The sequence below is a fragment of the Sorex fumeus genome, unplaced genomic scaffold, assembly GCF_029834395.1.
Source record: "Sorex fumeus unplaced genomic scaffold, SorFum_2.1 ptg000021l, whole genome shotgun sequence".
In the NCBI taxonomy this organism is placed as follows: Eukaryota; Metazoa; Chordata; class Mammalia; order Eulipotyphla; family Soricidae; genus Sorex; species Sorex fumeus.
In genome coordinates, this window is record NW_026606078.1 from 6,345,570 (window position 1) to 6,368,033 (window position 22,464).

General features: G+C 43.4%; 1 protein-coding gene across 1 annotated transcript in view; it reads right to left on the bottom strand.

Annotated features, from left to right (window-relative positions):
* The window catches only part of NID1 (nidogen 1), a 99,805-nt gene that overhangs the window by 72,944 nt on the left and 4,397 nt on the right, over positions 1 to 22,464 (bottom strand). The window contains exon 2 of the mRNA XM_056113643.1: positions 4,666 to 4,965. Within this exon, the coding sequence (XP_055969618.1) occupies positions 4,666 to 4,965 (300 nt within the window). The remainder of the gene's footprint in view (positions 1 to 4,665; positions 4,966 to 22,464) is intronic.

Below are 22,464 nucleotides of genomic sequence, written 5' to 3' on the forward strand. Positions count from 1 at the left end.
TTGCTTTATCTGTTTATCAATTTTATATCCACATACTGCACACATAGGTAAAAACCATCCCAATACCTGTCTTTAAAAAAAAAAACAAAAAAACCCTTGTTTTGTTTCAACTAATTCCCATAAGTTTTTCCCATTTTTTTAAACAGCAAAATTCCATCTTATTGTAGCATAATAGTATTCCATTACATAAGTAACTATATCTTTTTATTCACTCATCTATTGATTTGCAGAGCCTGGCAAGCTACCCGTGGCATATTTGATATGCCAAAAACAGTAACAATAAAGGGTCTCATTCCCTGACTCTGAAAGAGCCTCCAACATGGCGAGTTGGGAAGGACGAGAGGAGAGGCTGTTAAAATCTCAGGGTTGGGACAAATGGAGACATTACTGGTGCCCACTCGAGAAAATCGATGAACAATGGGGTGACAGTACTACAGTGCAGTGCTACCTACAGATGGTGATCTAAAACCTTACCCTTAGAATTTACTTTATTTGTCTGTTTGGCACCACACCTATCTGTGTTCAGGGTTTACTCCTGGCTCTGTGCTCAGGAGTCACTCCTAGCAGTGCTCCATGGACTATATGCTCTACCCAGGATAAATCCAGTTAGCCCATGTGCAAGGCAAGCACCTATATCTTCATATTCTCTCTCAAGCCCCATTATCCTTAGAATTTCTCTCTGTGACCATTAACTACATCAATCACACTCATCATTTGGCGTATGTTTAAGAACCATGTAATTTTCTTAAAAAAAAAAAAGAGGGGCTGGAGTGATAGCACAGCGGGTAGGGCATTTGCCTTGCACGCGGCTGACCCACGTTCGATTCCCAGCATCCCATATGGTCCCCTGAGCACCGCCAGGGATAATTCCTGAGTGCAGAGCCAGGAGTGACCCCTGTGCATCACCAGGTGTGACTCAAAAAGCAAAAAAAAAAAAAGCTTTAAACACATCTTTGCTCTACTTGTCACTGGATATATGACATTGATCATGCTACTTAAGCTCTCTAAGTGTCAATTTCTCTATGTATAAGAGTGAAAAAAACATCTACTTCATAAATATTTTTATAAGATCAAGTTAGCTAACCTAGGAAGGATCAAGCACAGAGAAAGCATTCCTTAAAGGTGAGTACCTTTCCTAGGTGCCTGCATTGTCTTGAGCACTGAGCTACATAGAAAAACTTACATAGCCCCACCCACAAGAGAATTCATGCTCTACTAGATAGGAAGGTGTGAACAAAACTATGCCAGAGCAGGGACTGATTCCTTACTAGAGGCGTCTGTGAGTGCAACAGAGGCCTCGCGGGGCTGGGGAGGTGGGAGGGGCAGAAGCTATCAGAGTGTGAAGGAACAAGCAGGAGTATGATACCTGCAGAAAGGGCTAAGAAGACTTCACAACTGAAGACAGCAAGTACAGTAAACAGAGTTTTTTTTAAAAAAATTAGGGAAATGCAAATAATTTGATTTTTATATGGGTAAGGAGTTTGCCTTGCATGCAGCCAACATGGCCGACCCCCGGGTTCGATTCCTCCACCACTCTCGGAGAGCTCCGCAAACTACAGAGTATCTCGCCTGCATGGCAAAGCCCGGCAAGCTCCCTGTGACATATTCAATATGCCAAAAACAGTAACAACATGTCTCACAATGGAGATGTTACTGGTGCTCGCTCGAGCAAATCGATGAACAACGGGAGGACAGTGCTACAGTGCTACAGCTGCTGAAAAGGATGCGTAGAAAAATAAAGGTGAGGACAAAGAGATCAGAACAAAGAGATCAGAAAGGGCTCTGGACAGGGGGACTGGGTGCTAAACACTAAGGTTGAAGGGACACATACGGTGGAAATGCCAACCAACGGTTATTCAGTTTTCAAGAACAGCACTCAGACAGCCAGCAGGCGACATGCAGGCCCCATAACAGACCTTCCCAAAGAGTGTTCCCTGGGCTAGAATATGTTTTCTTTGGGGAGGAAGGCAGGGTATGACCAAAAGATTTGGAGACTACTAAATTCAAATTAACTTTTCTTAGTTGCAGGACTTTGCAACTTGAGTTCTCAAGAGAAAGGTATAGTTTCAGGATTTCCCAAACTAATCAGGCCAGGAAGGCCTTTTTTTCTCCAGGACTTCCTTTCCTTTCCTTTCTTTTCTTTTCTCTTTTTTTTTTCAATTTAATCACCGTGAGATAGACCATTTCAAAACTGTTCATGATTGGGCTTTCAGTCATACAATGTTCCAACACCCGTCCCTCCACCAGTGTACATTTCCCACCACCAATGTCTCCAGTTTCCCTCCCACCACTACTCACTGTCTCCCCAGCCTGCCTCTATGACAGACACTTTTTCTTCTTTCACTCTCTCTTTCCTTTTATGCATTATGGTTTGCAATACAGTACTAGATGTCGGGGCTGGAGTGATAGCACAGTGGGTAGGGTGTTTGCTTTGCAAGTGGCATGGGTTTGATTTCCAGCATCCCATATGGTCCCCTGAGCACCGCCAGGAGTAACTTGTGAGTGCAGAACCAGGAGTAACCCCTGTGCATCGCCAGGTGTGACCCAAAAAGCAGAAAAAAAATACAGTACTAGGTGGTCATTGTGTTAGTTCAGGGAGTTCAGTATTTTTATCGGGAAGGTACAGCTGGAGTAGCCTTTTTAACTGGATGGAAGCTTCGGGATGTGGACATGACTGCCGAGGCTTCTGGAACTCCATGACTTTCTTAGAGGACTGTTATTCTCTGGTACACACTTTGGAAACTACCAGATTGGAGCACCTTGTATTTCAACAGAGGTTGTGGAGCTTTCAAGTTCAACTTTTTCTATCCCATAATCCTATAAAAATTCAATAGGGGCCAACCTAGGTGGGATAGCATAGGCTGAGCATGCCCAAGGCTTTGATTTCTTCTTTTAATTTTTGTTTTGGTTTTTCTCGGGGCTTACCTTGGTTCTTTGCTTGGGGATCACTCCTGGTGGTGCTCAAAGGAACATAAGCAGTGCAGGGGATCGAACCTAAATCAGTCACATGCCAGGCAATTGCTTTACTTGATATACTATCTCTCTAGTACCCGGAGGCCCTGACTTCTATTCCAAGCACCACACATCCTTCTGAGCATACATCCCCCAATGCCCTGGTGATACCTGAGCATGCCCGATCAAACACTTAACTGGACCTGCATAGCCAGCTCAAGAATCACCAGGAGTGGTCCCCAGTTCCCTTGAGCACTGCTGGGAGTGGCCTCTATAAAATAAATAATGGGGAGAATGAATTAATGAAATTATTATCTTTTTGTTATGTTGTTGTTGTTTGAGGCTACACCCGGCGATGCTCAGAGATTGCTCCTGGCTCTGCACTCTGGAATTTACCCCTGGCTGTGCTTGGGGAACCATATGGAATGATGAGATTGAAGTCAAGTTGGCCACGTGCAAGGCAACTACCCACTGTACCATCTCTACAGACAATGAATAAAATTATTTTTCTAAGGAGACTTGTTCTAAACAGTCACATCAGTGTTAGAAAGTTTCTTTCCTTTCCTTTCCTTCAAGGGTAGGTTCATACCTTTGCAGCCTTATATTTTCTTTCTAACTTTAAAAAGAAATGGATTGAGGTTCTGTGATTTACAATATTTTCAGTGATTTTTTTTACAAAAAAAGGGTATATAATCCCAATGCCGCACTTATCACCAGAGTACTCACCTCTGTCCCCAAGGGTCCCATTGGCCCTCCCTTTCGACACCCCCCACACTCAACTGTGTGGATCAGTTCTCTCATTGTGTTGCCTTTGGCCCTATTTTGTTACCTTGCTATGTCTATTAAGTACCACATATGACAGAGATTACCATGTAATCTTTCTTTCTGGCTAACTTCACTGAGTATAATATTCTCTAGTTCCATACATGCCAATTTTCAAGAAATTGCATAGCTCTGCCCTTTCTTATAGCTGCATGGTATTCCATTGTGCGTATGTACCACAACTTCTTGACCCACACTTGTGCATTTGGGTTATCTCCATTTCTTGGCTATTGTATTAAGTGATGTGATGAACACAGGTGTGCACATTATCCTTTCAAAAATGAATTTTTTTTTTTTGTATTTTGGGGACAGATGCCAAGACTTGCCATCACTGGGTCACATAGGAGTTCTATACTTATTTTTTTAGATATCTCCATATCTTTGCATTCTTTCTTGACCCGAGTCCACAGATATCCTTCCATGAAATTAGGGGCACACTTATGTTCTGAACCACTCACATAAGCAAGTGGTTCTCTTCTCCCCAGCAGTACCGTGAGCCTCATCTGCACTACTTCAGGTCCCGTAGGACTGTTGTTCTATCTTATCATTTCATGCTAAGAACTTATCACCTTACCTAGAAACTACCTCCTTCTAATCCACCCTAAAGTAAGGACATCTTGAGGTTATGATTCATCAACCTTCTGCTCACCCTATAGCAATTCTCAGCAACTGACTTTCTTCACATCCAAACCTCACTACACAAAGGTATATAAATTCTCACAACGTCTTGAAAGGTTCTGACTTTTAAGACCTAGTCCTGACGATTGTGGTTTGGGTATCTTTTTTATCTGGGGTTCTTTATCAAATTCATACACATGATGTACCGCAGGGTAGCACAAACCATAATACCAACCACTTGGACTATTTATACTGGTGCCTAGTGAGGCTTACCTTATTCTCTTGGGCAAGGTTCTTGCTTGACCCTTGATAGGGGGCCACAGACTCCCAAGTGACGACCACCACACTGTTGGGAATGAAGGTGACATCTGGGAACCCTCGCTGAATGCAGTCAGCTGCCAGCTCAAGGGCAGGGGCAGATGAGTCTTCTCGATAATAAACCTTCCCAATTCCATCGGTTGTGTCCAAGTCTGCCAGGAATGGTGCCACTATGCCAAATGTTGGGGGGAAGAGTCCAGGATGGGTTTCTTCCATTGGAGGTTCACTCATAGCAATGATGCCATTTGTAGTTACCTGGAGAAAATCAGTGTCGTTAGAAGGAGTACAGAAAATAACTTCTCCCTCAGGGGGACATAGCCTATGCTCAAGAATGTTGTCTCTGCTACCTACAGGTGCTGTGAGCTGAAAGCAGAAACCCCAGCATTCTTTTCAAAGGCAGGAGAAAGGGGGAAAATCCAAAACCCTGAGTCTGGTATATACCAGGTACTAGGCCCTGGGTAAGAGTCTTCAACTTTGAGTCCAGGTGTCCCAGGGGTTCATGGTTTGTAGCTTGTAAAGCACTACTCAGTAATTATTGATTTACTCAGAAGACTACTGACCATGACTTACCAAGATTGTGCTACAAGAACGAAAGAGAGATCATTTGCAATATCTGCTTTCAAGGCACTCACAGTCCAGAAGGTCAAGGGGAATAACTCCAACAGAAAATCGTAGCAACACTGTCGTTCCATTGTTCATCAATTTGCTCAAGCGGGCACCAGTAATGTCTCCATTGTGAGACTTGTTGTTACTATGTTTGGCATATTGAATACGCCACAGGGAGCTTGCCAGGCATGCGGGCAGGATACTCTTGGTAGCTTGCCGAGCTCCCCGAGATGGACTGAGAAATCAAACTCGGGTCAGCCGCATGCAAGACAAACACCCTACCCGCTGTGCTATCGCTCCAACATATAATACAATAAGGAAGCAGTAAGCATGAGTCAAGATGTAAATGAGAATTTATGTGAAATAAAGGTATCATTAATTTCAATTAAGGGATGCCACCAAATAATATCAGCACATACTGAACATTTGCCATGTACCAGGTATCTCATTAATACTTATGTCTCTGAAGAACCCTAGCAGAGACCTATATTGTGATTAACCACTATTAATACATTTCTTTGCTGAGAAAAATGCCAGTCAGACATGGCGTGGCATCTTACAGCTGAATAAGTGAGAATCCTTATTCCTAAAACACATAGTGAGAGAAAACTATATACCTCATATTTTTTTCAACCATGGCTTTTCTCCCCAGCTTAAATCCATACTCCTTGGAAAGGGAGAAAGGGACAAAGAGCCCCTTGATGGACAGGTGCCCATGGGTCTTCTGCAAAGTCAAGTTAAGACTGTCACATGGACCCACTCAGTCTCTTTGTTCTTGGTGCACAACACTATGAGGACACAAACCCACCCCAGAGCATTTCTCCACTTCAAGTCTCTGCACTTAACTAAACCCCGACAAACCCTTGGCATTGGAATACAAAACACAATGGTCAAACAGTGCTGAGGGGTAGGGGGGGGGGAGGGAATAAAACCAGACTTGAAGGGACTAGGGACAGTGGTAGAGGGTCACAGACACTTTGGTGGTGGAGGGTTATAACAATTGTGTATATTGGTACCATAAACTTCAACCCTATCATAACTACACAATATTGTAATAATAATAATAATAAGAAGAAGAAGAATGAATGTATGCCTTTAAAAGATCCCTGATCCAATGTGCACTAAACAACAGAGTTTGTACTGTAAGAGGCTACTGGGTGGAAAAACACGACAGCAGTAAGGGGCCTCCGTTGTTCAGGAATTGACCAGAAGGCCTGTGGGTTTCCAGGTCACTCACTGCCCTCCCTCCCTCCTCCCACAGCTGTGCCCTTTGGTCACGTCATGTCATTCCCGGAGGAGGGGGTGGGTGGGGAAGGAAAGAGGGTGAGGCACCAAAGACCTAACCCTTGCAAAAACATCTCAGGAACTTGGGGGATAAGTTTGACATGGTGAAACCCATTTGGGTGCGGATGAGAAAGGAATGAGAGTTTGGGGGGAGTTTGGCATGGACTGAACAAAACTTTCCCTTCCTGCCAAACTGTATGGACTGTTAACTGTTTAGGTAGCAGAATTCCTCTCATCAGCCCACATGAACAAGCTTCCTGGAGAACACTGAGCCGCGGAGAGGTACTGAGAGAGGGGACGCAGGGGAGGGTCTCTGCCCAGCTGCCCTCCCGCCTCCAGCAGGGCCCAGCAGACAGCCCCCACCAGGCCGTGTGTGGGAGCGTGGGAGACAGCTCACTTTCTCAAGCCACCAAGAATTGGCAATTACCAGCTGTGAGTGGGATGCGATCTACACGGAGACGACATGCAGACAACTGCGTTTGAAAAAGGAGTTTTCTAGTGAAATTTCAGTCAGTCTGTTGATTCTAAAAACACTCCTGGAGTGTTCTTTTATTTTGAGTCTGGGCACAGGAATGTTTCCCTTTTTTACAACAGATGCTTTAGAAATTGAGTTTTTAGACAAATATCATGAAGCACATGCTTTGGATGAATACCAGAAAGCCATCGTTGGTACTAGTATCGGGGATCTATTTGCAGGGAAGGAGTATTGGATCATACCCTGGGATGCTAAGAGCTTGCTCCTGGCTCTTTGCATATTCCTGGCAAATTCCTGGCAGTGCTCAAGGGACCATATATGATTCCAGGATTGAACTAGGATGGTTGGCACATAAAGCAAGTGCCATGGGGCTGGAGCGATAGCACAGTAGGTAGGGTGTTTGCCTTGCACACAGACAACCCGGGTTTGATTCCCAGCATCCCATATGGTCCCCCAAGCACCACCAGGAGTAATTCGTGAGTGCATGAGCCAGAAATAACCCCTGTGCAAAGTCGGGTGTGACCCCCATCCCCCCCCCCCAAAAAAAAGCAAGTGTCTTACCCACTGTACTCTGTCCCCTCAGGGATTTATTTTTGAGCCAATTTTACTGCATACTCAAACCCCATTAATATATGTTTATGAACAAAGATGATAAAGGGCAGATATAGAAGGTCTAGAAGTTTCATCTGAAACAACTTAAAACTCTTTCCCAGTAAACCTGCCTCTCCCTAGACATCCTGCCCAATACTTCTGACTTGACAGTTAAAACATGCTTCTGTCTTGGGTTCAGTCTCACAGATCTGTTAAGCATGTGATGCTCCCACAAGCCTGTTCCTTTCTTCAGTTTCTTAAAAGTGCTATAGAGAAATTCATAGAAGGGCAGAGAAAGTAAAGGGAAGAGACCAAAAGCACTTGGAAGGCAAGGTACACACATAGAACTGGCTCCAGGCCAGCCAAACGGGGCCCTGTGAGGGACTCACTCCAGCACCAGCAACATCACCACAACCGCCATTCACTCATCTGTATAAATCAGGAAACTTGGAAGTTGGCTCATTTCTTTCTTTCTCCCTACCACGTCCTGTGCATCTGACCTCTCACACAGAGGCCACATTCCCATCTCTATTACTTCCAGCACCCGCTGCCATCCTCACGCATCTGCGAGACTGCCTTTTCTCCCGGACTCAGCAGAACTGATGCCTTCTGTGATGTCACTCTGCACCACTATACCAACTTTCCTAAGTCGGCTCCCTCTGCTTACCCTGCCCCACTCCCTGAACTCTGATTTTTATTTTATTTTTGGGGGGGAGCTATGCCCAGAAATGCTCAGGGGTTACTTGTGGCTCTGCACTCAGGGATCAATCCTGTGGTGCTCAGGGGACTGACCATATGGGATGCTGGGGTTCAGACCAAGTCAGCCATGTGCAAGGCAAATGCCCTACCCACTGTACTATCACTCCAGTCCCTGAACTCCAATGTTTTTCAAAATAATTTCTACTGACTGAAATTCTGTGGTGCATAATACTATTAAATATGGTTGCTCATGAACATAATTCCAAGAACACACCCACCATCAATGTGCTTGCTCTTTCATTCAAGGACCCCAAAAATTCTCCTTCCCACTTCTCCCCAACTCCATTGTGTGGATCAGTTCTCTCATTGTTGCCTTTGGCCTTTTGTTGCTACCTTGCTGTGTATCTTTAGCTCCCACATAGAGGGAGATCATTCTGTATCTATCTCTTTCCTTCTGACTGACTTCACTGTGCATGATATCCTCTGGTTCCATTCATGTCATGGCAAATTGTTTTTAGAGCTGCATAATATTCCGTTGTGTATTTATGCCACAACTTCTTGATCCAGCCATCTGGTTGTTATAGGATTCTTTCCCTGCATGGGTCATACTCTGTAATAATCTTGTCTGTTTGTCTGCTTCTTCTGACTGCTATCCCCAAAGGACAGGCAGGGACCACAAGTGTCCTATAGCTATAGTTGTATGTAAAGCTGATATGCTGCCTGGCCCACTTCAGTTCCTCTTCCAAACTTCCTCAAGAAATGGGGCTGAGGGTGGGCAGGGGAGCAGAGGAGCTTGCTCATATAAGTGAGCGCATGAGAGATCTCAATTTTATGTGCTACTGTGGCTTTGGCTACTTAAGTATGACACCAGCTAGTAAAAGAACTTCATAAATGAGTTGATAACTTGAAGTCAAGCAAATCTCTATAACTACCAATTTTCAGAAATACAGGGGGCAAAGGATTCTGCTAAATGACAGTATCAGGGCATGACCAAAACAATCTAGAACATGGGACAATCAAAGGATAATGCCAGTATTTTAACAAATACTGGGAGAGGGAAAAAGATATGAGAGGACTTTAAGAAGTCCTGGGGCCAGAGAGAGTCTAGCAGGTAAGGCAGCTGCCTTCCATCAAACTCACCCAGGTTCGATGCCTAGAACCACACATAGTCCCCTAAGCCCGACTAGAAGTAAGCTTGGGCACAGAACCAGAGATAATACCTGAGTACCACCGGGTGTGCCCCCAATCCCCAATCCCACACCCCCAAAGCTGCAGCTTAAAGCTGCAGATTTCGAGAACCTACCCACAGCATTAAGTGCGGACTTAATATATTTAGATATTTGGATGACATTAAGGAAATTGTTCGTAACATTTAGGTATGGTAATGTTGATTATTTTAATTAAAGAAACTGCTAGAGCCAGAAGAATGTAGAGTGAGTAAGGTTTTGCTTCACATGCAGTCAACCTGGGTTCTATCATCTATATATGGTCCTCCAAACCCCACCAAGAATGATCTCTGAGCACAGAGCCAGGAGTAACTCCTGAGCACAGCTGGATGAGAAGGGAGGAAGAAAAGAGGAAGGAATGAACAAACAAACAAATGAATGAATGAATGAATGAACGAAAGAAGAGAGGGCAAGAAGATCAGGGGTCTAGGATAACTCAGTGGTCTAACACCTGCCTTGAGGCATGAGGCCTCAAGTGTAATCCCAGCACACAGCTATTGGGGATCCTTGGTGGCACCAGAGTGTGAAATCTCCTATACATCATCACAACCAAAGGTATGCTGCCATAGCAACAACAACAACAAAAGGAAGGGGGAAGTAGAAAATAATCGTGCTTTTAGAGATCCATTTTGAAATACTTAAAATGAAATAAAATGTTTGGAATTTGCTTATGAAAACAAACCAATCTGAGCCAGGACCCTAGCTCAGAGCTCTGAATCACATGCCTTACACCACCTCTTGCTGAATGTGATGCTAAAACACAGATGTGAAGGGTAGGTGGCACGTTGACCCCATCAACACTAGGGCCCCTAAAAGTTCTAGATGGTCTCAGGATCAGCAAACCATGGTGACTGCACAGCTGTGCCATGTATTGTCAACACTGACCCCAAGAACTACTAGTGGGACTCCCCAATAACCCATCAATGTGAGGAGAATATTAGAATTAGAAATAGGTGGCGCATGAATAATGCCTGACAACCCATAAATCAGAATTTGCTGAAACTGAATGATCCATGGAAATGTATCAACATATTCTATTTCTACGTAAGTGTGAAATTTTCCATAATTCAAGTTTGCTTTTTTTTTCTTTTTGAGTCACACCCACTGTTGCACAGGGGTTACTCCTGGCTCAGGCACTCAGGAATGACTCTTGGGGGTGCTTGAAGTACCATATGGGATGCTGGGAATCGAATCCAGGTCGGCCGCGTGCATGGCAAATGCCCTATCTGCTGTGCTATCGCTCCAGCCCCAAAAGTCTGCTTTTTCTATGTGCATAATGAATGTGATGCTAAAACACAGATGAGAAGGGTAGGTGGCATGTTGGCCCCATCAACACTAGGGCCTAGAGAAGGCAGGCTGTGTGCCTGGTGGAAATTCCTCCCTTTCCCAAGTCAACTCCCTGGACCCTTGAATGGCTTCCACCCCCACCCCCACCACCCCAAACTGAGCTGAGCTGCTCCAGAGTGTTTATAGCACTGGGGGCTCTAGACTGTTAATGAACAGAGAAGGTGCTGGCAAAGCAGATTCTGTCATTAAAGTTAATCCAAAGCTCCAGATTCTGGGCACGCTCAGTGTGGTCCTAGTTAGAAAGAAACAATTATTAAATTTAAGTAGTAAATAGCTGTCACCAGTATTATTTTCTGTTCGTCACTTTTGTGCTAATTTAGAAAAATATATTTGGATTTGAGGACCGCATTTTAGCTTAGACATAAAGCATTGGAGAATAGAAGGCTAGGCTAGAAATACAAGAGTGGAGAAGACACTTTTAATTGCTTACATTTTACCGAGCACCATTCCATGCTGACACTGAATCTGTGGTCCCATACACTTGCATGGCTTGTCATTGGCAAAGTTCCTTTGCTCCTTGTGAAACCTTCCGGGCTCCCAAGAAGGGCTCACCACTGTCTGTCCCCTCACTATCTCTAATTAGCACCTGCCCTAAGTACCATGCCCTAAGTACCAGCACGTTCTTTGCTCTAGATCACAGCATAAAACCCTGGTAAACTGAACAGACTCGTGAGAAATCCTGTCTGAACTACGGAGAGCTTGAAAAAAAAAAGTAGTAACTTCATTTCACTGTTTTTAAGGTAATAACTAACCAACCATATATTGCCTAGCTGAAGTTCTTAAGGGAATAATTGATGCATCTCTTGTTATTTAAAATATAGCTTCTTTCAGCACACTGATCTAAGGAAGTATTACTCTGATATCCCACAGGAGTGTAAGAAGTCCCTTTAGTAAAGTTAAATTCACTCAAGTGTGTTATAAACACAACTTAAGGCCGCTTAACAGAATAAGGCTATCCACTCACACCTCCCCCACCCCCAACACAGTCTTTTGTTTGAAGAGCCAAACATGTCCATTATATTATAAAACACCCCAGGGTGAAAATACCAAGAACCACGTGACTAACAGCTGGAGCCATTTAGCAGAATTGTTTCAACCCAGTTAACATCTGAGGAGAGAAGAGAGAGAACTCCAAACCAGGATGAGGAAGCTTTCCCCATCTTTAAAGTTCTTTCCTCCAGTTCGGGATCTCTTTTCAAGGGAAGTCACAGACAGCTGATTCTCAAGGAAGAGTCTAAAAGCAGAATTGCCGCAAATTAAAATTGCATGTTGGATCCCTCTTATCCAAAATCAGCACCATCTTTTCAGGTTTCAAAGAGCCTAACAGACCCCAAGGCAGCCTACGTGGGGTACAGGGCTAGCCGGGGTGAGGAAAATATTTCTTAAAACAGATGTGGGACAGAATACTTGAGGTAGGCTCAAATGAGAAACAAACTGGGTCATTTAAATAATGCAAATAGCGGTCGTGAGAAAACAAAATGGTAGGGAATGGCAAAAGCAAATCTCCGTGGGTGGGAAGAAACAGGAACTGAAGGTAAGACAATTAAATATTAAGAATGGAAAGGCAATAAACACACAGTCCTTTGAGGCTCTTTACTAAAACTCCATATAAAGAAAAATTAATACAACCATCCCTTCTTTTATACTTGGGGGAAAAACGAGAGAAATGGCAGGAGATTTCACTTACTTTTACATCACAGAGTACCAAATGATGGAACAAGATGGGCAGTCCCTGGAGGTCACACCTGTGCTCTCTGTTTATCTGGCTGCCTGGTTTAAAGAAGTTGGGACAAATGGCAATGCTTCAAGGATGGCTTCCTGGATAGAGGCTGGGCAGCTAGAAAAAACATTAAAACTGAAGTGCCTAAAAGAAACTTGATAAAGATGTCCAGGAAGTTACCAAATCCAGGACCCAATTAAGGTGAAGAGTGATTTCAGCCTGGACTATGCAGTCAAGACCTGGAGCCTTACACACTTGCACAAAATTCTAATTACAAAGGTCCAGTTCAACTGCCGCTCCACTGGGGTCCATTCATCAAGAGAGAAGGTGGTTGGTAAAGCAACAGCTTTCTCAGCAACAAACCAATAGGCTGCTGGAAGAATTCGGACTCACATCCCAGAAAACCATCATTCAAAGCATCAGCTTGCATGGCTAAAGAGAAGGGCATCTGTTTTCAGATAAGACCCATTGTAGGGCGCGGGTACCAAGGTGGTGGCTTGGTCTTGTAATCTTCGATGACTGCACCTTCCCGTGTATATCTGTTCTGTAAACCAAGTATCCCAGACTAAGGGGTCTGCCTACCTACTGCATTGCCTTTTAAGAAAGGTTAAGATAAGGAGAAATAGATCATTCTTTCCATTCTCAACAGTCCCTGCCCAGAGGACTTTGCTGGTTTTAATTTTGAGTCCAGCTCTCATTAATCCTCTTTTGCTGGTTTCAGTATTTCACAGTTTACAGAGCGTCTTTTAACTCCAATTATCTCATGAAATTTTGTTAAGTAGACAACACCATGATCTCATCTGAGAGAATAAAAATGTGTTTTCATTTGTATGAATTGCCTAAGATGATGCACCAGAAGGATCAGAACAAAATTATTTTTCTCTTTAAAGTTTCATCTACTTATTTATTTCTGGCTTATAATACTATAAATAATGGTTTCTCATGGACTTTATTCTGACACCACACTCATCACCAGTGTACCCATATCCCTCTCCTCCCTCTCGTCTACCCTCCCTCTCTACTGCTCCCCAACTCAATTGTGTGTCAGGTCCCCTTTTTGTTGCTTTTAGATTTTTGTGGCGGCTTTGCTGTATATCTTTAAGTCCCACAAATGAGAGAGATCATCTTGTATCTGTCCCTTTCATTCTGACAGACTTGACTCAGCATGATATCCTCTAGCAGAACAAAACTTTTAAAACTAAAAATTAAGGGGTTAATTTTCCCCTTAACCCCACATAGCTAGAGGCAGGGGTCTACCTTGATTTAGAGACAAAAGGATTAGCTGATAAAAGTAAGGGACAACCAAGAGCTAATAGAAAAGAAGTGGAATCAGTATCTTCAAGGACTGCAGTTAACGTCTAACAAAGGGCATTGGATCCCTTACTCAAATGGTGCTTCAGGAAAGTTCTACCTGAGATTACCTTCCAACAATTAAAAATGCTTAGGAGAAAGGAGCTCTTTAAATTTTAACTTAGGGTGTATCTACTGGAAAAAAAAATGTAGAGTCCTTCAGCATTCCAAGTGAGAAGATTAAGATCATGGAAGATAAGGGAGAAGTGCTTTGTCCAAACCCTCTGGGGAGAAGAAGCATGCTCTTATTAGTACCTTGGATGTAGATGTCAGTTTACCCTACTATCTGGCACTTCATTTTGGGTATAACAAGCCCTGAATCCGAATACCAATTCCTTCATTTGAAATTGTAAGATAATAATAACATCAGAAAGTAAGCATTCATTTCCTAATAAACCATATCAATGCAACCCCAAAGCCCCAGAAGATGAAAGAAAGCTGTTTTCTACATAAGATGCCAACTAATCGCAGTAGAAAGAACAAAAGAAACAGTCAAACAGCAAAACAAAATTAAATATCACTTGGCAACCCTTATTCCACCAACTGATTCAGCGAAGGTCACTAGTGGATGCTAGTATTAGGTGAAAGATTGGTGGGAGAGTGCACAGGTGCCTCATAACTTGCTTGCTGCTATAAGGGGGGAAATGTGATTTGACAGATACAAGCTAGCTATCATCTCCTTGAGACAAGGGCAATTACTAGCAGAGTAATAACCAACAACCCTGTGTCCAAATATTATATAACATGACATCATGACATGGACAGCTTCGTTCATGAAGTATCTTTGTTTAATAATGGTATACCTGCTCAATAATAAAATTACAAATAATGCATTTAAAATTGAGCAGAGCATGAGAACAAGGATTTTTTCAAAGAAGACCAACAAAGAGCGAATAAGCTCATATAAGACATTTAGCATCATTGGTCATCAGGAAAATGCAAATGAAAAACACAACCAATCAGGTATCACTTCACACGCATACCAGGTTGGCCAAGGTGAAATAGTGTGGTCAATAAGATGTGTTGGCAGAACGTAGAGAAGTCGGAACCCTCATCCATTGCTGGCAGAAGCATAAAATATGAGAAGGCCTTTGATAATTTCTCAAAATGTTTGACACAGTGGTACCACATGCAGAAATTCCACTCCTAGGTATGAGTTTTTATGGAAATTGAAAGCAGATGTCACCACAAAACAATTTTATGTGCACTTTCACAGATGCATTACTCACAACAGCCAAAATAGAGAAATAACCTGCATGGCCATTAACTTATGAATAGACAAAACAAAGGGATATTCTTCAGCTATGAAAGAAAGAAGTGTTGAGACACACTGAAACAGGGAGGGAGTGTGAAAATGGTATTCTAAGTGAAAGAGGTTGGCACAAAAGCTTACATTTTCTCTGACATTTATGAGAAAAGTCCAGAATAGGCAAATCTCAGAAAAAAGTGAATAGATTAGTGACTGCCGTGGTGGGATTCACAGAAGCAGAGCTGAGGTGGCAGGAGAGTGAGTGCGAACGGAAATGGGGTTTTGCTTAAAGGAATTTCAAAATATTCCAGCTTTAGATAGTGGAGATGGTTGCACAGCTTGTGTAAACACTAAAAAGCACTGACGGCCTCTTTAAAGGGACGCGTTTCATGGCTTGTGAACTTTATCTCAGTAAAGCTGTTATTTGAAAAGTCAAGAACATGTATAAAAGAAGGGGGATCAGACAATTATACATATATACGTGTATATCGGAGACTCTCTCAGTACGAAGCAAAGGAATCCAGATCCCTGATTGTTCTGGGGAAAAAAACTCTAAGGCTGGAGGTCAAGAGAAAGGAAATTTTCCCTTTGCTGTTCTATAGGAGTTTCTTAACCACTGACTTTGTATAACTGTTTCCAAAATTAACTTTAAAAAATTTACATGTCCCTGTAAAGAAATTATCTTTTGGGGCTGGAGCGATAGTACAGAGGGTAGGGCGTTTACCTTGCATGCAATTGACCCGGGTTCGATTCCCAGCATCCCATATCGTCCCCTGAGCACCGCCAGGAGTAATTCCTGAGCTCAAAGCCAGGAGTGACCCCTGTGCATTGCCGGTGTGAACCCAAAAAAAAGTCCAAAAAAAATTGTCTTTAATCAGATTTACATTACAAAGAAACAGGCCAGGACTTTGAAATAAGTCCGTGAATCAAAAAGGGGGGAGAGGGGTAGCACTCAGAATTAAAAGAAACTAAAAAGACCTGCTCTAAGTAATGGCGGGTCCTTTGGATCCCAGTCTGAGTAGCTTAACTACACAGGAATTTTAATATGAGCCAGACATAAACTGATCATAGCAAATTACTACTGATTTTGTACATGTTTTCATACTATGCTGATTATGTAGAGAAACACTCTTTGGTTTTAGGAATGTGTAATAAATAGTTATTCTAAATGAGGTCATGTCATAAAGACTGCAATTTACTTTGAATATATCAATACAAAAATGTTGAAACAAATATGGAAAGTGCTATTACATTTAGTTAATATGTCTCTTGGGCTGGAGCGATAGCACAGCGGTAGGGCATTTGCCTTGCGCGCGGCCAGTATGGGCCACCCAGGTTTGATTCCTCTGCCCCTCTCAGAGAGCCCGGAAAGCTGCTGAGAGTATCTCGCCCACACGGCAGAGCCTGGCAAGCTACCTGTGGCGTATTCAATATGCCTAACACAGTAACAACTCTCACAATGGAGATGTTACTGGGCCCGCTCAAGCAAATCGATGAGCAATGGAAGGACAGTCTCTGAGTATTCCTGAAACTATTTTTCTCTGCCATTTTTTGTGTGCATTTGAAAACACTGATGGTTAAATTTTTTTTTTTTTAATTTTTCAATCACTTTTAAGGACGAAGTTCAAAAACCTGTTTTGGGGGATTAAAAACAAACTTTCCCCACAAAGGATGCAGTGTTGAATACTGATATGCAGTGATGACTGGTGACACAAAGTTTGATTGGTGTTGAATTGTGTGAGTGGTGGCATGCAGTGGTGAATAGTGCTGTGCAATGGTGAGCACTGTCACACAGGGTCGGGGTGCCATGCAGGGTGAGTGGTATCATGGAGCATGCATGCTGGCATACAGTGGTGAGTGGTGACACACAGTGGGAGAGATAACATGCAGCATATGTGGTGACAGTAAGAGTAACCGGTATGATAGAATGGGGCAGTGGGATGTAGTAGTGAGCTCCAGAGAGCAGGGGTCCCATGTGTGATGTCATTCATCATTACAGTCCTGCATACCTAACCCAAAATCTACACAGGAGCCAATGGGATACTGTCAGATGAATAAATGACTGAAGGGCAGAAAGTGCATGACCTAAGACTACAGAATTAGCAGTCAGAAGACCCAATTTCAAGGTCCCACTCTGACATGGCTGAATGAGCTTCAACAAGTTCCTTAGCTCCATCCATCAGTTTCCTTCTCTCTAACACGGGCGTCATCCTGTCTCTCCTGCCTGGGCTTCCACCCACACATGCAAACCTCCATTTGCCACCTTCCAAAGATGTTTGGATCACACATCTTGTCACCATCTCTGTCTCTCAACTGGACCCTACCAGCAAGTCTCCAGCCTCGGAATTCTCCTTCTCATCTACTCTGCACCCCAGATGTCCTTTATCAGAATCAATGATACAGCCCTGGATTGGATCCCATCCCCAGCACCCAATGATTCCCCTCAGAACTGTCCCCTACGAATGTCTTTTTTGAAAGACCAATGTGCCTTCTAAATGTCCTAACCCAGGAAGCAGCATCGTTTTTGTTTCATTTTGGGGTGGTACACCTGGCAGCACTCAGGGATCACTCCTGGCAGGGCTAGTCAAACAAAACAGGACACGTGATCTAGTTTCAGTGTAGCTCTTTACCAGTCAATGCAGCACTGCACCGATTCTCTCTCTGCTTCTTCCTCTCCCATTCTGTTTACTGAAAAAACTGGAAATCTTTCCTAAGTCAATCATGTTGGTGTTCTAACCCTGAGACACCCAGCCCTTAGTCTACACAGGACTTTCCTCCTGACTTCATAGGGTGCACTCCATTTGGGGGGCTTCCAGCATCTGCACTTGGAGTATGGACTCCTTTCTTTTACTTTACAGTTCTTTCTCACAGTTCCTAAATAAAAATAATTTGCTTTTATCATCTTTTGTTTGTTTCGTTTGGTTGGGGGGTATACCCCAGGATGCCTAGGGCTTACTCCTGCCAGGCTTGGGGGACAATATAAGATGCCTGGGAATAAATCAAGGTCAGTTGCATTTTTATAAGAAATAATATCCTGGCACTGGATAGTAGAGACTTAAGGTGCCTGCCTTGCATGCAGCTGACCTTGGCACTACATGGCGCCCTGAGCACTGATGATGGATATGGCTTGAGAAGTCCCAGAACACCATTAGGGTGGAGTGGTCTAAGTGACCTGGCAGAGCAAAGTCTGAGCTGCACAGCTTTGTCAGGACCTCACACTGAACCTCCTGCCCAGTTGGTTAAGAATTGATGGAAGGGGCCTCCAGACCTCCTGAGCACTGCTGGGAGACTCCTGTCCCAAAACAAGAACTTATATCCAGTGACCTGAAACAGTCAGTGTAATTATTTAACTCCTAGTCACTTAACCAAGAATACTAAAACATTCAGGGACCCAGAATAACAAGAGGTTGAGAAATAAAGCAAAATCTGATCTTAATTAAAAGCTGGTCAACACCATTCATTGATTTCATTTTAGTCTTCACTGGTCACTAATACTGCAGTAAGTATTCTGTGCTTTAGCCAGGGTCACAACTTGACCACAAAATGTGTTCGGACAAATGAGCAGCCAATGTGCTCCCTTCTGAATGATGCCAGCCCCTGACTTAAGTTGCATTGGGTTTAAGTTCCCACTTGTTCCTTCAAATGACCAAGGAGGTGACTCTGGGTTTAATCAGCAGCTTTAGAAACGTCTGACCAGCCAAGAAACCGAGCAGCGTGGTGAGTGATGTCAAGAGGAATGAGGCACAATCTCTGGCAGCCAGGCTGACTCAGGACAAGGATCTGACTCTGAGGGTCCTCTCAGTAAACAAGACCGTCTTCTGTAAGAGATGGTATTACATCAAAACGGGAGAAATGCCTCCATCACTTGACGTTTACAATGAAAGAATCTAATAGAAATGCCAAGAAATACGGTAAAGAAAAAGCTGAAAAGGCAAAAGCTGAAAAGCCATTGAGAGACTCCAAGAACTCCTGCTGAAAATGTAATTCATCAGAACCAAGCAATGCCCTGTGCATGAATGCTCGGGTCGATGCTGTGGGTGGCAGCAAGAGTTCAAACCACAGGCAAGGCAAGGGAAGAAGTTTATGGCCAGGAGATGACATCAATGAAGCTACAAGGAGGGGTAGAAAAAAATTCTACACTGATGGATAAATGCAGGTCCTGATTTGAAGTGCTAGATTCTCAGTCACCCCAAATGAAAGGCAAAATAAACTACATTACAATGCTCACAATTCAACGAAACCAGATGGATGTGCTGGACAAGAACAGACCAATGAGGCTGGCCTATCTCACTGTGAAAGCAGTGCCATGAGACGTGTTCTCATGGCACAAGTGTTGCTTGAATGGAACAGGAGGAACTAACTGTGGCAGAGAGGCACACATCTATGTTCAAGGATAATTTCAAGAACTGTTGCTTCTCTCAACTTCAGCATTCTTGAACCCTTTCATTTTATTTATGTATTTATCTGTTGGTCTTAAGGTTATACCCAGCGGTGCTCAGGAGTTACTCCTAGCTCTGCGCTCAGGAATTACTCCTGGCGTTGCTTGGGGAACCATATGGGACGTCAGGGATTGAACCTAAGTCAGTCACATGCAAGGCAAGCACCTTACCCACTGTATTATCTCTCTGGCCCCTGAGAGAATTTTTAACATTTTTATTTTAGACACTATGATTTACAATACCATTAATTACTAGGTTACACACACACACACAATGTTACACCAGAGTGTCCACTTCTCTCTCCCATTATTTCAGGAAGGTTGGGTTTCGGGTTTGTTGTTTAGTTTTGTTTCTGTCATTTAAGAAAAATGATTACAGTAATGCTAACTTTTTTTTATTAGTGAAACACCATGAGGTACAGTTGTACACTTACAAATTTTTGTGCTTGGGTTTCAGTTATACAGTGATTGAGTACCCATCCCTTCACCAGTGCCCATTCCCCACCTCCAATGCTCCCAGCATCCTTCCCACCCCCCCAACCCCCTAGTAATGTTAACTTTCAAGCTTTTAATGAACAAAGTTATTGAAAAGTGCCCGAGAGGGGCTGGAGCAATAGCACAGTGGGTAGGGCGTTTGCCTTGCACACGGCCGACCCAGGTTCAATTCCCAGCATCCCATATGGTCCCCCGAGCACCACCAGGAATAATTCCGAGTGCAGAGCCAGGAGTAGCCTCTGAGCATCACCGAGTGTGACACAAAAACAAAAAAAAAAAGTGCCCAAGAATCCCCACTACTGTTCTGTCACCCTAGTCAGTCTCATCATGCTCCCACCACCTCACTGCTGGATAATCTGAGCTTCACAATGACCAACAGTCTGTCTTCAATAGAAAATGTGCATTCCCTTATTTTGTTTCTCTATAAACTCACAGATGAGTGAGATCATCCAGTGATTTAAAAATATTGTTAAAAATTTTAAATTTTCTCCTATGACCTATTTCACTTTACATGATAGTCTACAATTGTCCTTCATTTCCATCCAAGAACTACAGGACTTTATCCTTTTTACAGCTGTATAGTATTCCACCATGGCACAACTTTGAGGGGGGAACAAACCCAGCGATGCTCATGTCTTACTCCTCTCTCTAAGTTCAGGGACCATTCTTGGTGGTTCTTGGCATACCATACGGGGTAGAAGGAATTAAACCCAAGTCAGCTACATGCAAGAAAAATTCCCTGCCTACTGGTCGTTTCCATATATTAACTATTGTACTTAGTACTACAATGAACCTAGGTGTTTAAATATCTTTTTTAATTAATGTTTTTGCATATTTGGAGTTGATACCATGAATTGAGGTCACACAGTCATAAATAAGTTTTATTTTGGGATTTTAAAGAATTCTCCATGCTGTTTTCCACAGAGGCTGAGCCAGATAACAGCAACAGTGAAAACAGGAAACAATGAAAAGTAACACCAACAGTGAAAGAGGGGTTCCTTTCTCATCACCTCCCTGCCAATACTGGTTGTTTTCAGTCTTTTTGATGTTTCCTAGCTCCCTGGTGTGAGATGACATCTCACAGTCCTTTTGTTTTTCGTTTCCCAGATAACAAGTGATGATGAACATTTTTTCATGTGTCTTTTAGCTCTTTGGGGGAAATCTCTGTTCATCTTGAGGGGCATAATTTAATAAATGTTTTTGATATCAGAAATATCTTTATCAAAAATTACATACAGGGGGCTGGAGCAATAGCACAGCAGGTAGGGCGTTTGCCTTGCACGCGGCCGACTCGGGTTCGATTCCCAGCATACCATATGGTCCTCTGAGCACCGCCAGGGGTAATTCCTGAGCGCAGAGCCAGGAGTAACCCCTGTGCATCACTTGGGTGTGACCCAAAAAACAAAAAAGAAAGTTACATACAATCTAGCAATACGCTGAGGAGAGCGCGAGGGTTAGGGGTAAGTGCTCTACATGGGCAGGACCCCAGTTTTATTCTACCTTCCCCTACTTCCAGCATCACTGGGTAGAGCCCTAGTACCACAGGAGTGATCCTAGTGCTCCTAGCACCACAGGGCTCAGGTGACTCTGCATCCTCAGACCCTCGCTTTGAGCCTGGTTCAATCTGGTTGGCAGAGAATCTCTGGAAGTGGCTTCAGCTACACCCTCCCAACCCACCCAGCCCCGTTCCCAGCCCTGCTAGGGATCCCCCCATGCACAGGTACCAAAGGACTCCAGAATAAAGTATGGGACAAAGGTTTTTTGTTTTGCTTTGTTTTCAAAAGACGCAATTTCTGTTCCCAATGACGAAAACGCAGAGTTTTGGAACACAGTACCATATCACAATACCACATGCAAAACTGTTTATATTTAACTAATGTTCACAGCTCTATGAGAGATAGGCAGTAATGTCTCTGTTTTACAAGTGAACAAACCAAGGCTTATAGAAGTTGGAAAACATCCAAGGTAAGTAGCCCAACAGGAATGTAAATACACAGAAGAGACCTCCCTCTGTCCATGCTTCCCAAGGAATGAACAGATTAAAAAAAGACATGGGTCTATCAGAGTCTACTATCAACCAACATTAGCGTTCCAGAGCCGTAAGAGCTGAGAGAGAGAGAGAGAGAGAGAGAGAGAGAGCGCAATGGAACCTGGACACTTGCCAGACAGGAAGAAAGACTTTTGCTGACTCTGGGAGAACAGGGAAGAATCTGGGAAGTAAGAGAGATAAAGTGCTGCTAGAGTGAAGGAATGCACAGGGGGCTAAAGTAAGGT